The sequence below is a fragment of the Microtus oregoni genome, unplaced genomic scaffold (assembly GCF_018167655.1).
Source record: "Microtus oregoni isolate MIOR12 unplaced genomic scaffold, Mior012 000068F_ref0000429, whole genome shotgun sequence".
Taxonomy (NCBI): domain Eukaryota; kingdom Metazoa; phylum Chordata; class Mammalia; order Rodentia; family Cricetidae; genus Microtus; species Microtus oregoni.
This window is the reverse complement of record NW_024543975.1, coordinates 1,782,891-1,798,985: the sequence shown is the minus strand read 5'-3', so window position 1 is coordinate 1,798,985 and position 16,095 is coordinate 1,782,891. Positions and strand designations below refer to the sequence as shown.

At 41.9% G+C, this 16,095-nt stretch overlaps 1 protein-coding gene across 1 annotated transcript in view; it reads left to right on the top strand.

The window, feature by feature from the left end:
• Hsd17b12 (hydroxysteroid 17-beta dehydrogenase 12) overlaps nucleotides 1-15,092 on the top strand; it is a 152,479-nt gene extending 137,387 nt beyond the window's left edge. Inside the window, exons 8-11 of the mRNA XM_041641325.1 lie at nucleotides 2,117-2,198; nucleotides 3,592-3,657; nucleotides 13,748-13,897; nucleotides 14,156-15,092. Coding sequence (XP_041497259.1) covers nucleotides 2,117-2,198; nucleotides 3,592-3,657; nucleotides 13,748-13,897; nucleotides 14,156-14,260 — 403 coding nt within the window. The 3' untranslated portion in view covers nucleotides 14,261-15,092. The remainder of the gene's footprint in view (nucleotides 1-2,116; nucleotides 2,199-3,591; nucleotides 3,658-13,747; nucleotides 13,898-14,155) is intronic.
• The last annotated feature ends 1,003 nt before the right edge of the window (nucleotides 15,093-16,095 follow it).

Below are 16,095 nucleotides of genomic sequence, written 5' to 3'. Positions count from 1 at the left end.
CAGAATGAAAGATGTGACTGTTGTTCAAGGGTGTGCAGCCGCCCCAGCCAGCATGGTTGTAACAGAATGTCTGGCTCTAAGCAGTGATGGCAGGCTGCAGCATCAAGGACAGCATTGCCTGAATCTGCTGCAGATAAGCATTCTCTCCCTTCCACTGCGTGGTTGAGATGGAGCAGTTCCTGGCTAAAGGTTACTGTGGAGTGATTGTGAAGGTGGAGTTGCTACCCAGGAAGCATGGTTGTCTGAGCAGCTGTAGCCCTGTGCGCCCACCTCATTGGAACCCCACCCATCCTAAAGGCTATGTGTTCTACTAGAAACAGACGTTCCTTGTGTTTCACAGATTTGTTGGCTTATTTTACATGTGAACTACACATCTGTCTGAATTGTACAGTCCAGTCATTTTCAGCATATTCAGAGCTGGACAGCTGTCACCGCAATCTAATTGAGAATATTTTCAACACTGAAATGATAATTTTGAAGATGTAGTTCTTACTCCATTTTTATCCAAGGGACAATCTTTGATTGTAATAAAAGATTCTTTTGCTCCACTTTCATCAAAGGAATTTCTTATAGCTGAAAACACTAGGTGTTTATTGCTAGTTTATTATTTTTATCTAAAAGGCCTGAGTTCTAACTTCTGATTTAAAAAAAAATCCATTTTTGCCTTAAAAAAAAAGATATCAATATAAGGATGATGTACTAAGACATTAACCACTTCTAACCTAAAAAATTCTTAATATCATTCTTAAATTTGAAATTTTATTTTTATCACCAAGGTGTTAGTGGGTCTTGCTGCTTAGGAAAATGTGTGTTACTAATAAGGACTGTTGTATAAACAGTTGACTAGTCTCTGGTGATACATATGAAACAGAGGGCTCAGTCCCTTCAATGGTTGCAGTGGCATCTTGCCTAAAGGCTGACAGATGGAATCGTGACCTTTGAGGATTATTTCTTTTCGGATTTGTGTCCAAAATAACTCATATATGCCATTTAATCATATTTCCTATGCTGTTTTACATAAAAGGGGTCTTCTCCCTCCCCGAAATAGTGAAAAAACAGGACTTAGGAATAGAAAGCCAGACAGAGGACAACAGCAGACTATGTAGAAGGAAAGGAAGCTGAGGTGTGAACAAGAGGTGGTGGGGTGAGATTTCAGTAGCTAGAGAAGAGAGGCTGGGCTGGGGCCTAGGTCAGCTGGCGGAGCACTTTCCTGGCATCCATAAGACCCTGGGTTCCATTCCCAATGTCCATTTGAGAGAGCAAGTTGGTAGCTAGTTTTCATATTCCTAAAGTTATAATTCTACACCTTGCTGAACCTTTATGTGCTTGCTAACAACTGGGGTCTCTAGAACATTGCTTTTCACAAACTGATTTCGTTTATCTGTAGAAACAAATTCCTGGTAGGTGCTTGACTTAACTTTCAATAGTCTCTAAAAGAACAGGAAAAGTTGAACTTCATCTTTTGGCAATATAATATAGTTAATGAAGTACAGAGATGCAGTTTTCAAGGTAGCTCTTTGCCCGATAACTCACAGCCTAGGGAATTCATAAAGTTGTCACCTTTGCTATAAAGAGGTGTATGAAATACTTGATTTGTGTGGGAACAAAAGTAGGCTTTGCTGTCTAGCAACTCAAGACTTTGTTGAGAGGGAAGTGTTTACACATACACAATGGACTGTTGCAGTGTGACAGTATGTCAGAGCAGAGGTGTCTGTGTGGGTGTCAGTTTGCTTTTGCTCTGCTGGGATTGACTGTGGTGCCTTGGATGCTAGGCAAGCATTCCACCCTGCAGTATCCCCACTGTGTGAATGAGAGTTTTTGATGCTGTGTCCACAGAGGACTCCAGAGAGTATAGGCACAACTAAAGGAGACATCTCGCAGATGCAGTCATGCTTTGGATTCCTAGACTAGGAAATGAGCTCATCGTAAAGAAGAGCTATTTTTAGCTCATGGGATTATGCTTCGCTCACCAGCCAGACATGCCACATGCTCATGAGCGGCAGGGGGACGTGTGTGAGAGCAGCAGCCCTGTTGCTCTGTTTCTGTCTTGACTGTGATTCCCAAGCAAATGTGCATATAATTTCCGTCTGTTTATGTAGTGTGTTTTCAATTCTAGATCTAAAGGGGTGATCCTCAACATCTCATCTGCCAGCGGCATGCTCCCAGTTCCACTGCTGACCATCTACTCTGCGACCAAGGTGAAAAGCATTGCAGTCAGTGAAGCCAGTATAAGGCTGAGGGGTGACTTTTAGTCCAAGAAGTTACTATAGCTTCAACTTTGTTGAAATGCTATGCTTGGTAGTTTTCCAGTGGACCAAGAAGGACAGCAAGGTGCCCCACATGGGTTTCTGGAATACCACAGATAGATGTAGACTTATAAGTGGAATACCAGTGTATCACAGCCACTGATTTTGTTCCCTGGTAGTTTGCTGATTTTAACAGGGACACTTATGCTTTCCATAGAGACCTAGCCTAAACCAGTCTGCCCAAGTGATAGAACCTAATACTAATGAGTCTAAAGTCAAGAGTGTTGGTAACATGAACAAGGCAGCTTCCCACAGCAAGGACTTGCATCCTGCCAGCACCACACATATACTCAGCAGACAAGAAATAGACCAACAGCAGTGTGAATATTCTGCCATGTTTTCTAGAATTCTACTACTCTGTGTCATCATACATCATTGTCATTCACTTCCTTACATTGCTGATAGGATCATAATTTAGACTGACCGTGTCTTCTCCTGCCTACAGGCCAATAGCCTCAACTTCAGATACTTCACTGAGGCATGGAAAACATTTCTGAAGGGAAAAGAACAACCATTTAATTGTTTGAAATTAAGTAAGCCTTTAGGGGAAAATAAGCAAATCATAATACATTGTAAGAACTTATTGTTTGTCAGAGAAGGAAAAGTGTAAAACACCTCCTTTTCACATGAGGAAAATCAGTCATTCCTGTCTTCTGAGCTCTGGTACAGCCCCTCAGCCCCATGATCTGCCTGCCTTCTCTGTGGCTGACACACACTGTCAGCAGTTTACATGACATCTTGTGTTAGAATTCCAGTATTTGGTTTGTTCTCCACAGAGGTAGATTATCGTCAATAGAGACCATCATTGGGTTGTCATTAAACTTGGCATTTTAAGCCTGATACTGAGTCCACATTTGAAAAGTGGCTGGCACAGTTTACAAATGGGTTTCTCAAATCATGCAGTGTCACAGGACCCAGCAGCAAAACAGAGCTGAACAGAATTCACTCTAGGTTTCTGCTAGAATAGCAAGTAGAAAATGGAGCATATCCTTTGTTATAGAATGAATTTTTTCCTTTTGGGGGGATAGTTTTCTGGGGGGAGGAACCTTTTCTAATTAAGTCAAAATTGGTTAAATATTAAATTTGGTAAGATAATGTCATTTATGGTAGAAAAACCTCCTGAGGTTTTAAGGTATTTTTATCTCTTCTGCATTTGAAATGAAAGGAATGACTAGAAACAGTAGTGTTAAATGGTTAATTTATTATTTTGTTGTTTCTATGGCTACACTCCAGGCAGATTGATGTAATATATGTGTTTTCTTTCTCACTCCCACCTCTCTCCTAGGCTTTTGTAGATTTCTTCTCTCAGTGCCTCCATGAGGAGTATAAGAGCAAGGGCATCTTTGTGCAGGTGAGTGGAGTTTGTTTCAGTTAAGTATCCCTGTTTTTGTGTGGTTTCCACAGCAACAGTTGCTGTCTTGGCAACGAAAGAAAATCACATTCCTCAGTAAGCTATTGTGACGTGAGCACTCCCTTAGAGACATGGTTTCTTTTCCCTTATGCTCCTAGGTCTAGGTTTTTAAAAATTAGCCTCTCAAATTTTTAACTAGGCTATCTGAACTAGAACTAAATGTCAGCAATTGAAGCATCATTTTTGTGAATGATTATGATTATTCTCATGGTTTATTTTGACTGACTCTTTAAAATTGTGGTAGGAACTATATAACATAGAAGATAGCATTTTCAACATCTGTAAGCATGCCGTTCAGTGGCATGAGCATATTCACACTGTTGAGCCGTCACTGCCACCATTTGAACTTTCCCTTCTCTCTCCCCCAGCCCCTGACAACCACTATTCTCTTTTCTGTCTCCCTAGTGATACCTGTTCTTGGTCCATCCTCTGAATAGAACCATTCAGTGTTTGGTCTTCTGTGATCAGATCACTTAGTGTAGCATCTTAGGTTCTTTTTGCATAGCACAATGTGGGGATAGAGGCTAAGACAGTTAACCTATTTTTCCATGTTGATCTAGGACTAAAATATAGGTCTGTTTGCTGTTAAAGCCTTTGTTCTCACCCTAGGCTACTGGACCCATCTATGCTCTAGAAATGATGAAACCAGGAAGTGCTAGGCTGTTTGTTGCTAGATAATCAGGCGGGGCCTCACGCTTCTCTAGCTGTGCTCTCTAAGCCTTTTTATTTCAGTAATACTGGAGCTAAGCCGCCCATCCTGAGGAAGAGCAAGGCAAATGTTCCTTCATCTTTCCAAGCCCTCTCCCTAGCTTACTTCCTAGGGACATCTACGGACCACTGACTTGGTATTGTTTAATTTTCAGCTCCCCATAATTATAGGCTACATTGGGGAGGACAGGGTTTTGTAGAATCCTGAGTTTTATGCCTTTCCATGTTGATACCATTTGTAATACTGGTAACTGGGATCACCCTGTAGATTGTATTTTGGCGGCGGGGAAACCAGTAATATTGATAAGAGGTGAGGCTCCTGTGCCAATCAGTGTTACAGTGTTGTCTTTCTGGTGAATTTAGTCATTTTAAAGCCCCACTGAGACTCTACAGGAATTCTAAAGGTCCATTGGCTGGTACCCCGAAGACTCCAGTGACATGAAGTAGTGTTGCCTTGAGAACACAGAAAGCAGTTCTGGGGGTAGCTGAGACTGTCCCTTTTCTTGGTTCACACCTATTTTCCTCAAAGCTAGTTTCCTTGGATTCTGTGCCTGATATTACTAGCCTGATATGACTAGCAACCACCCAAAGTACATTAGTGTTTGCCTTCTGAAATATCATATTTTGATGAGCTTGTATTATTCCCATTAATGATTTTTAAATTATTTAATTTCATCCATCATCGTCTTTCTTCCTAAGATTCTCTTAAGATCTAAATTTAGAATGAATTTGTTAAGAAAAAGAAAACTCACGTTTATGAAGAAAAACATGACTATCTTACTGTGGGAATAAGTCCCAAGCCACTGAATGAAGCTGAAACTTACCCATTTTTCTCTGGGTGGCATATGTCTTCCAGATTGGGGACTTGGGGAATTGAATGCTTATTCCACCTTGGATTCCATCCCATGTTTCTCGGGTGATCTCATTCACACCCAGATCGGGTACAGTGGCTTCTTTCACTGGCCTCAGGTGGCTGTACCTGAAGTTTAATATTAAATTCAAACCCCATAAGGCTCTTAGCATTCTTGCCTACCTATGTTCAGGCTAGAATCGACTGTGTGGTGTCTTCTTCATGTTTTGAAGGACCCATGGCTAACTCCTAGGTCTGTTCCGCATTTCCTCCAAGTGCCCTTTGTCCCTAAGCCCTAGAAGTCCATGCCTTGTCAAGGCTCAGATCACAGCCCATCTGCCCTCAGTCACTGTGTCTCAGGCAAAGACACTCAACCTGTTTCCCTTCTTCCCTGGGCCTCTCATGCCTCTGTCTGCTGCTTCATGGCCTTTCCTTGGCCTGCTCATTAAAGTGGCTGTTTGTTTGTTTGTTGAGGAATTGTTTTCCTGTATGGACCAGGCTGGCCTTGAACTCACAAAGATGTACCTGCCTCTGCCTTCTTAAAGCCAGGTTGCAGTGTATTCCTAAACAGAGTTGCTTTCTTGGTGTTGGTAATATTTTTATTTTCTTACAATTGAAGACCCATGGGAAGGGGCAAAGGGAACTTAAATGCATATATTCTTCAAAGAAAAAACTCATCCACAGTCTAACTGACAAGAAGGGGCCTTAGTCCCTGGCTCCTGTCTGCCCTGTGCTCACTGGCAATGAATGCTGAGCAAGTGTGAAATACCTGGGACCAAAACTCAGCTTTCACAGTCCTCTTGGTCTCCTTCTTCAGTCATTTTGATTTATAGATAATTTTAAAGTTTTTCTTTTAAATTATAGGAATAAAAACTGGACAAAGAAATACCACCCTCATGTATTTGCCCATATTTCATTTTTGTTATTGTTTGACTCCATCTATCATTAGAGAGTAAGTTGCATATATTGTTTCACTTTGCCTCAAATTCATGGGTGGACATCTAAAAATAAGATTGTCAAAATAGAATTAACAACTTGTGATTGAATGTTGAAATAATGTTATTGAATAGATCATCTGTGTTGATTTTTTTACCTGTTCATTTATTTACTTTTTGAGACAAGTTCTCATATAGCCCAGGCCAGCCTTGAACTCAGTCCTGTCTTTTTACCTCTGGAGTGCTGGTATTGCAAGCGTGCATCTTCATGCCCAGCTCTGTCACCCTCTGTACCGTTTTCTTGTGTTTAGCTGGTGCTGAGGATTGTAGAAGCTCTCAGCAAGCGCTAGACAAGTGCTCTGCCACTGAGCTATGTTCCCAGCCATTGCTCTGGTAATGTTTTATTCTCTAGCAAAGCATTCAGTCTAGAATTAGGTATTCCATTCTCCTATTTCTTGGGTTTCCTTCAGCCAGGACTCTGTCACTTCTTCCATGCCACTGACACTTTGGGAGAACAGTGCACTCCTCCCCACTCTTCTGTCTTGAGTATTTGGGGCTCATCTGATACATATACCTGGCTAGATTCAGGCTATACTTTTCTACCCACAACAGAAGAAATATACTGCTGTGTCCTTCTTAGGATATCACCCAGGAGAGCAGAAATCTCTGTCTGTGGTACTAATAAGCCATCAGTGGGGAGACTCATTAAAACATGCAAATATCCTACTTCTTACATAGTTTACCTTAGATTTAGCACCCTATGCTCTTTCTTCACAAACTTGCCTTATGAAGAGAGAATCCATTTGGATTTAGTCATTCCAAAGCCACAGTCAAAATGAAAGCACGGTGACTTCGACACTCTCTCAGTCCAGTCTAGTTTTATGCAAACCCCATTTATCACCTGTATACTTAGAGACAGGAAGGAAAAGACACTGAGCGCAGAGTCAGCAGTCCACTGTCACTGCTCGGTGGTCATCTGACCTATGCAAAATTTCTCTATTGCTTTAAGCCTTAATTTCTGAAGGCAAATGGGATGAAAGATGTAACATATAAAGACATCAAAAACTGGGAAGTAATAGTAAGTATAGAGAAGAAACATGAATTTATACAGTATCTATAATATCTTATGCTCACTCATTATTACCTCATTTGAACTTGATATTAACCTGACCCCATGTTGCAGATTGGAAAATAAAAATTAACAATTGTATAACTTGCTTAAAGTCAGTGGGTGTCTGCTGTTTGTCAGTGAGGTGACAAAAGTAAATAAGACTCACAACCCCTGCCTCAAGGCCCTCAGAGGAAGAAGACATTTAAACATCTCACCCATCAGTGGGCCCAAAGCAAGAGTCTGTGTATTATGTTTCACATTTCTTCAGTCAGGAAGTATGACGAGTGTGAGTTTTGGAATGACAATTGGGGATATAGTAGCAGGAAAAACGGGGAACAAGAAAACAGGCTGTGGTGGTTCCCTGGTGTCACAGTGCTGTGGAAACTAATGGCGCTTGTGCATCTCAGCAGGTGCAGAAAGTGTAGGAAGTTACTGAGCCAGGCTTATGTAAACCCAAGACTGTGAGTCTGCAGGCCTTGCTTCTCAGTGGTGGAGATGTCTGCACCACACACGTTTTCTCCCTGAGCCCGAGAAAATGATCCTAAAGTGTTGTAAACCAAGAAATCGGTTGCCAACTGAAATTGACCCCTAGAATTTACTTTGTCTGATCTTGTATGAGAGGAAAGTTGAGAAAGTGGGATGGGACTTTGTGAACCTGGAGAGCACAGTTGTGGGTTTCAGCCGGCCTGAAGTGGAAGTGGCTTTTCTCATCCTTAGCAAGACCAAAGAATACACCATTTAAATCTTCTTTCATACCATGAAGAAACCCTTTGGGCTCCGCACTCCATGAAGCTGCTGCCTTCCAGCGCTTTGGTCTTTGTGATGAGAGCTGATAGTTAATTCAGTTTAAAACATGTTTTTAATCAAAAAGGATTTGGCTTCTGTGAGATTTAAAGCAAATGGGACAAATAAAGATAAAAAAATAAACTTCAGATTTTGTTAAAATGTTGTTGCTTATAGTAATCATGAATCTATTGGCTTCAAAGAGCCAAAAATCTGAATGTTGAGAAATGGCTACGGAAGTTGAAAACAGAAATCCGCATGCATCCTCCTGGGTAATTACTGCTGACGGTAGAAGACATGACGGGCGTTCTCAGTGCACATGGAGTCCGGTAGAAATGGAAAGTGATACAGGACTCTACTGGGAACACAGCTGTGCCTCTTTGGAGAAAATGGACTCCAACCAGTTAAATCTCCATTGTTGCCAGCGATGTGCCTTTTTCTTGACCCTTTTCCTATGCCCTTTGCCAGAAGATCTACATAACAAAGGCTGAAAGGAGTGCTGTGTGTTCAGCAGGTGAATCCTCCACAGGCAGATTTTCCCCTGGAACTTCCTGTTTCTATACCTCTCATAGGGTACAGTGATTGAGATGGATCCTTTTTTTTTTTTCCAAGACGGTGTTTCTCTGTAACTTTGAAGCCTATTCCGGAACTAGCTATTGTAGACCAGGCTGGCCTCAAACTCACAGAGATCCGCCTGCCTCTGCCTCCTGAGTGCTGGGATTAAAGGTGTATGCCACCACCGCCTGGCAAAATCATTGCTTCTGATCATTAGAAAACTTAGAAGAGAATTGCTAGTACATGCTAGGGCTCAATCCTCATACTGAGCTTATTGATTTGATTCCCTTCCCAATAGAGAAAAGAACTGCAGTTGTTCCCACTTGGATAGGGATTGAAAGTTTGGATCTAGGTCATGTAGATAGGATGTAGCAAGCCAGATTTAAGCTCAGGCTGGTCTGATTTCCTCTGCTATTACCCCTACTGCCTCTTTGTCTCTCTAAGATGCAGTCCATCGGGTCACTGACTGGGTATCAAGTCAAGTCTGTCCTGGAGGTGTGACATCACCGCCGCTCCTTTAATCTCAGCTGCCACTGTATCTTACCCTGAACTACCTCCCTATCTGGCCTCCTGTGCTAGATTGTCAGCTTGACATAAGCTAGAGTCATTTGGGAAGAAGGAATCTTAACCGAGAAAATGCCTCCCCTGACCCCCCAGATTGGCCTGTAGGGCATTTTCCTGATGGATGATTGATGGGGGCTGGAGATGGGGACACCGCACAGTGGGCAGTGCTACCTCTAGGCTGATGGTCTTTGGTGCTGTAAGAAAGCAGGCTGAGGAAGCCATAAGAAGCAAGCCAGTAAGCAGTGTTCCCCCATGACTTCGGCATTTCTGCCTCCAGGTTTCTGCCCTGCTTGGGTTGCTATCCTGACTCCCTGGATGATGGACTGGCTATAACTAAGCTGAAATAAGCTTTCTTCTCCAGCTGGCTTATGGTCATGGTGTTTATCATAGCAATAGCAACACTAACTACAACACCCTCTCTACTGTTGTCCTTGCTGATAGTCTGTTGTCTGCTCACTGTAGGCAGTTGGTAAAGCAAAGCCAGTCATTTCACTTCCCTGCTTAAAATTCTACCAAAGCTTCTCATGTCCTTCAGAGTAAAATTCTACATTTTGGTACCCACAGTGCTTGGATTGGCTGCAGTCAGATCTTCCTGGGTTAGCCTCTGCCTGTGGAATGTCGGGACATCACACAAATATGACCTTATTTGAGCAGTCTTTCTTGATAACCTAACTGCAGATAAAGCCTCTGCCATCAGTGCAGTGCACATTTCTCTGTAAAATTGGGGGCTCCATTTTTGTACAATTAGCATGCACGTTCCATTTGTGTGAAAGCGGGTTCTTTGTAGGAGCAGTAGTACCCAGAGTGTATCTAAGATTTTCTTTGTGCACAAAATATTGGGCTGAAATGCTATAATTTATTTCCATTGCAGACAAATCTATCATCAGAAAGATTTCTTTACCTCACATCTTCTAGAATTGTCTTAAGTTCTTTGTAGCCACTAAGTCAAAAGGGCTTATATGGAAAAGCTCACAGTAGAGAAATGTAAATAGCTGAACTATATGATATGTGTTTAGTCACTCAGGTATTCTGGGGAACTTCTGATCCTAAAGGTTCTGTAGGTGAAGACACAGATTTAAAAAAGAACTCATAGGAACCCCAGAGCTATAGAGAGATAGCTCAGTAATTAAGTGTGAAGTGTAGCTGGGCTTGGTGGCTCTGGGGAAAGAAGGAAAAACAGGCAGATTCCTGAAGCCTGTTGGTGAGCCTCAGGCTTAACAGGAGACCCTGCCCTCAAAAATAAAAGTGGAGAGTAATCAAAGAAAGACATCTGAACATGCACCCTTCTAACAAGTACATACATCATATACAACTTGGACAAGAAATAAAACAAAACAAAAGACTGTGTGCCAACTCTTGTCAGCCTAATGCTGAAATTGCCCTGGAGCTGGCTTTGCTATGCACTTTCTTTACTTTGCTGGACCAGAAGAAAGGTAAGGAACCTATCAGGGAGGGAGGAGCCCCACGGACCCGGAGAAGGCGCATTAACACAGTTAGATGCCACATGTAGAATCTTATTCAAAGAGCAAAGTCTGCTACCCTTGGTTCACATTTTCCCAAAGCGTTATCACAGAAAGTTCTAACCATTTTTAGGTTTGAGAAGCCTTATTTAGTTCACAGTTGGCTCTGCCATGTGAAGTTCCAAGACTCGGTGTTAGATTCTTAACATATTGCCATGTGTCTTTAGGCCATCTTCTTTCCACAATCCATGGCATCCGGTTATAGTGTCTTTCCTGCCCCGAGCCAAGATTCTAGAGCATGTGCTCTGTGAAGACCACAGTCTAAGCAATCTACTCCAGGGAACAGGGGAACAAATATATCAAGCTGTGGTCTGCAGGGACTTTTATTTAATAAGCTGTGCAGAGCCATAGCATCATCAGCTCTGTCTTGTGGCCTAACTAATTATTTCCAGTTTGAGATTCTAATTTGAAGACTAGGGTAGTCACCTGCAGCTGTGGCTGTCAGGGTCAGGCTGCTTCTGAAGGGAAAAATTTGTAATGGTGATTGGTTGAGCTTAAGTGGCTTTTCAGTTTTATTCTGCTGAAAAACTTTCTGTAGAAGTACAGTCATATTTCTGATTTTGTTTCCCATAATGCTTTCCTGCATAGGTAGAGGATGGATTAATTACTGTTTCTTGGGCATTTCTTTACCTTGGTGGTGGTTTGATATAAACATTTCTGTACTTTTCCATTTTTATACTTTGCATGTGCCTTTTAGTATCCTTCACAGCTAGATCAGTGGGCTTGCTTTTGAGATAGATGATCTTGCTTAAGCTTCAGAATATTTCAAATGCTGGCTCAGAGGACAGGGCCTCGGTGTGTTCAGTGCTCCTCACACGAGATGTCCCTTACTGCCTGGTCCTGAGAACGGAGGTGGATACAGCGCTCTTCTTGATCGTGTGCTAGACTCGTCCATGCTTGGATTTGTTTTCTTTGGACCCTGTCAGAGTCCTTGCAATTCCCCGGGAGTGCCTTGCTCTTCACAGCTCTTCTGATCCTGTTGTTCCTTTATCTCTTACTTAAATCCTCTATTTCCTTTAGGGCTTAGTCCCAAGGCGGTTGTCACCTCTGCACCCCTCATACTTCAGAAGGCCACTGTTGGGCACGTTGGTATATCCAGGGTGTGTGCCCAAGCAAGCCTTCCAGCTTAGAATTTCCATTTCTTAGTTGGGAAAATATAGCTTGACCAGAAATTCCCAAGTACGCATGTCTTTCCCTGCCCCCCCCCCCCCCCCCCCCCCGTAGCTGGAGGCTCCTTCAGAACCCCACCACAGGCTAACTGAACCCTAAATCCATGCATTATCTTGTGGTGCCACCATGTGGTTCATTCAGGCAGTGCAACTGAATTCTGCACTATCAAAATAGTCCAGTGAATGCCGCTTACATCTCCTGAGAGAGAAAAACAGATGAGAGAAAGGTGCAAAGTGTTATGCACAGGTGAAAGGCCTAGTCACAGACTGGCCTTCTCACTGGAGCTCAAGACACCCCAGCGCCCCGCGTAGACTGTCTTCTCAGTGTTTTAACCCGGAAGCCTAAGTCAGGAGGATGAGGAAGCTGTGCACATGCATATTGTCACCTACTGTCAGAGTTGTATGCACACCGTTCCGCCCTGCTTGGCTCTTCCAGGTGGTGAGCAAAGAACTTCACAATTGGACCCACAGTTCACAGCACATCAGCCTGAGACGGCCTAGTCTATCTTCATACTGACGGAACAAAATGGACAAAACACTTTACTCGTTGAAAAAAGAGACAAATGTACTAATAATCCCAATAAATAAATCCTCAGAAGCCAAAGTGCATAATCAGAGCCGCCCTGCTGTTGATGTGCTCTAGTGATAGTAACGTAGTCTATGAGGGTGAACAAGACGGAGAGTCGCACCAGATATGAGGAATTGGACTCCTAATGTATGGTTAGAGTTTAACTCCCACATTAAGGACTGTAAGCTATATTCTTTGACTTATAGTTGGGAGTGAGAAGAATATAAAATTGTTTAAAAAATATATTTATATGCAAACTGCCAAAGAGATGCAGGGTCATTCCTTCCACTCCCAGCAGGAAAGAAATCCAAAGTGTGGAGAGACCTCACCTTTATTTATGGTATGAACATTTTTCATTTTAACCACATCTTGACCTGGTATAGTGATTCTTATCCCTTCTTTCACACCATGATGACAACAAGTGTTTGTGAACTACTGTACTCCTGAGGTCTTTTGGATCATAGAAGGTACCTCTCATCATGGGTCCAAGAGTCATTATGATGGCGGTCCCTTGTGTTCTCTGTTCTGTCACACCCAAAATACTGGGTGCGTATGCAATGGAGAACCTAGCATTTGTACATGAAAAAGCTCATGTTTATATTCACAACCCTACACTTGTCCTGGTGTGCGACTTTTGTCATCCAGGGTATTTTCTTCTTATTACACTATCTCTTCCCCAAACTTAGGGTCAAAAAAGATGTCTTAACAATAGCAGCTTATGGGATTTCAGGAACAGGATGTGAGGACATGAAGGATGAGAAGTGGTGAGCTAGGGAAGTGACATGTTTCCCTGAGAGAGACTAAAGCTGATAACACACTTAATTCCCCAGGAGTGCTGGAGTAGAGCAGTGCTCTCCGTCAGACACCAGAAACCTCATGCTTGACTGCAGAGCACAGTCCCGCTTGACCAGGACGGAAAGGCGTTTTGAGCCTCGGCTCCCATATCTCTGCCCGCTGCTTTCCTTTTAAAGACTCAGAAATGGTTGTTTCTGCTTATTTTTACTATTTCCCGGCCTCCAATTCTATTTTGCCCCAAGGTCGTTGTATTACAGTTGATGATTTTGCTGCTATATGTTCTGTGAAGGCGACTTTAGACAGCAGTGTGTCTTTCCCTCTCTCTAAAGATACAAACTCTAGATGTCATGAGGATTCTTCTGTTGCCACCAACGGTCAGGCATCATCACCCTCGGTTGTGAGTTGATAGCCTTCCTAACTAATGGCATGATTTGTTTTGTTTTGTTTGTATGTGTGTATGTATCCTTTCTAGAGTGTCCTGCCATACTTTGTAGCTACAAAACTGGCGAAAATACGGAAGCCAACTTTGGATAAGCCCTCTGCAGAGACGTTTGTGAAGTCTGCAATCAAAACGGTGGGTCTGCAGTCGCGGACCATGGGGTATGTGGTCCATGCTCTCATGGTATGTATGTTTTTGGATCTTAAACATATTTTTCTTTCTGTATGATCTCTTAGAATCAAGATGTATACTTTGCCAGACAAGGTGGTATATGTCTTTAATCCTAAAATAGACTAATTTATATTTTATTTCAAACTGTATATTTAAGAACTTTAAATCTCTATAAGTAATAGTGTAGAGAAATGAAAGATGGCTGACAGGCGGCTTCGGTTTAGCTCAGTTGTGGGCTGTGCTTATGTATCTCCCCATTTCTTTCCCTAGGGGTCAATAAATTCAATCTTGCCTCGTTGGATTTATTTTAAAATAGCAATGGGTGTAAACAAGTCCTTGCGGAGTCGCAATCTGAAGAAAAACAAGAGGAACTAAGTGTTGATGAGTCATTGAGCCCCTTGGCCAGATGCTTGGACCTGTGCACGTTCACCCAGGGTGCTGTCTGCTCCCAGAATCTCCACTGTTGTTTCAGTAATTACTAACATGGCCCAATGTTGGCATAATTGTAGAAAAACAATCTCCTTTTAGAGGCTTTTAATATGAATTCTGGATACATCCAGGAGTAATTTGAAGTTGAGTATATATGCTCTTGCCAAATGAATGAGAACACTTTGACAGAAAGGAACAAGTCCCAGAATGACAGAAGTAGACAGCATGCCAATGATCACCTTATGTATTATCTGAAACCTACTATAGCGTGTAAGGGCTAGCTACTTTTTTGTTCTTTAAAATTAGAGGGAACGGGGCTTTGTTGATTTGTTATGGGTGGACACAATGCAGTTTACATAGATTAAGGTTTTCTAAATGTAAGTCCCAGCTCTTGTATTTATATGGAAAAGTTCTCTAGAGTAGCTAATGACATCAAGAGAATCGAAGTACAGAGTTCTTTCTGACATATAACATCCATCCATCCTTGTAACACATCTTATGTCTTCTCTGTTCAAATGTATGTAAATGCTGAACGCTGTATAATATGATTGAAATGTAAAGGCAAATAGGCCGAAGTGTACATCAAGACCAGCAGCATCCTCTGGTGCCACTGGGATCCAGGAGCAGCCTGTGTGGACACCCAGCCTTCTTCATGTCTGCGCTGCACCCGACAGACTCCTTCTGTGGTAGTGATGGGCCATGGGAATGGCCTTGTTCTAAGTTGGTGTTCCATTAGAATTCATATATATGCTTTTAATAAAAAATGATGTAACTGGTATTGAATGAAAGTATTTTTTGATGATGGAAACTAAAGCCCCAGTTACACTGCCATGAAGTAAGCTAAGACTGACTGTAAGCATCAAAATATACACAGAGATGTCACTAGGAAGGATTCAGTACTGTGAAATATGCAAGGACCATCATTGTGTACACAGATTGCAATTCCTAGTTTGAACGACCAGCAAACCTGTTTTTAAAAAATTAATTGATGAAGTGTTTAAGTATTTCAAGCTGTTAGTTTCACCAGCTAGGAAAACACGTCCCCACCCCCAACATACATAGACAAAATGCTATCTGCTCTTAAAATCATTGTGTAAAGTATTCTAGCATTGACCAGTTAGGAACAAATAATCTCAGAATATAGGATAATTATTTAAATATGATACATTTAGCTTTATGAAAAGTATATCTTTGTTCTCTTTTATTTTTTTATTGATTTTTATTGAGCTCTACATTTTCTCTGCTCCCCTCCCTTTCTCTCCGCTCCCCTTCAATCCTATCCCATGGTCCCTATGCTCCCAATTTACTCAGGAGATCTTGTCTTTTTCTATTTCCCATGTAGATTAGATCCATGTATGTCTCTCTTAAGGTCCTCCTTGTTGTCTAGGTTCTCAGGGATTGTGAATTGTTGGCTGGTTTTCTTTGCTTTATATTTAAAATCCACTTATGAGTGAGTGCATATGATATTTTTCTTTCTGGGTCTGGGTTACCTCACTCGGTATGATGTTTTCTAAATCCATCCATTTGCCTGCAAATTTCAAGATGTCGTTATTTTTTTCTGCTGTGTAGTACTCTATAATCCAATAAAAAAAATAGAGTAACAACCTAAACAGAGAACTCTCAACAGAGGAATTTAAAGTGGCTGAAAGACACTTAAGGAAATACTCAACACCCTTAGCCATCAGAGAAATGCAAATCAAAACAACTCTGAGATCCCATCTTACACCTGTAAGAATGGCCAAGATCAAAAACACTGATGACAACTTATGCTGGAGAGGTCG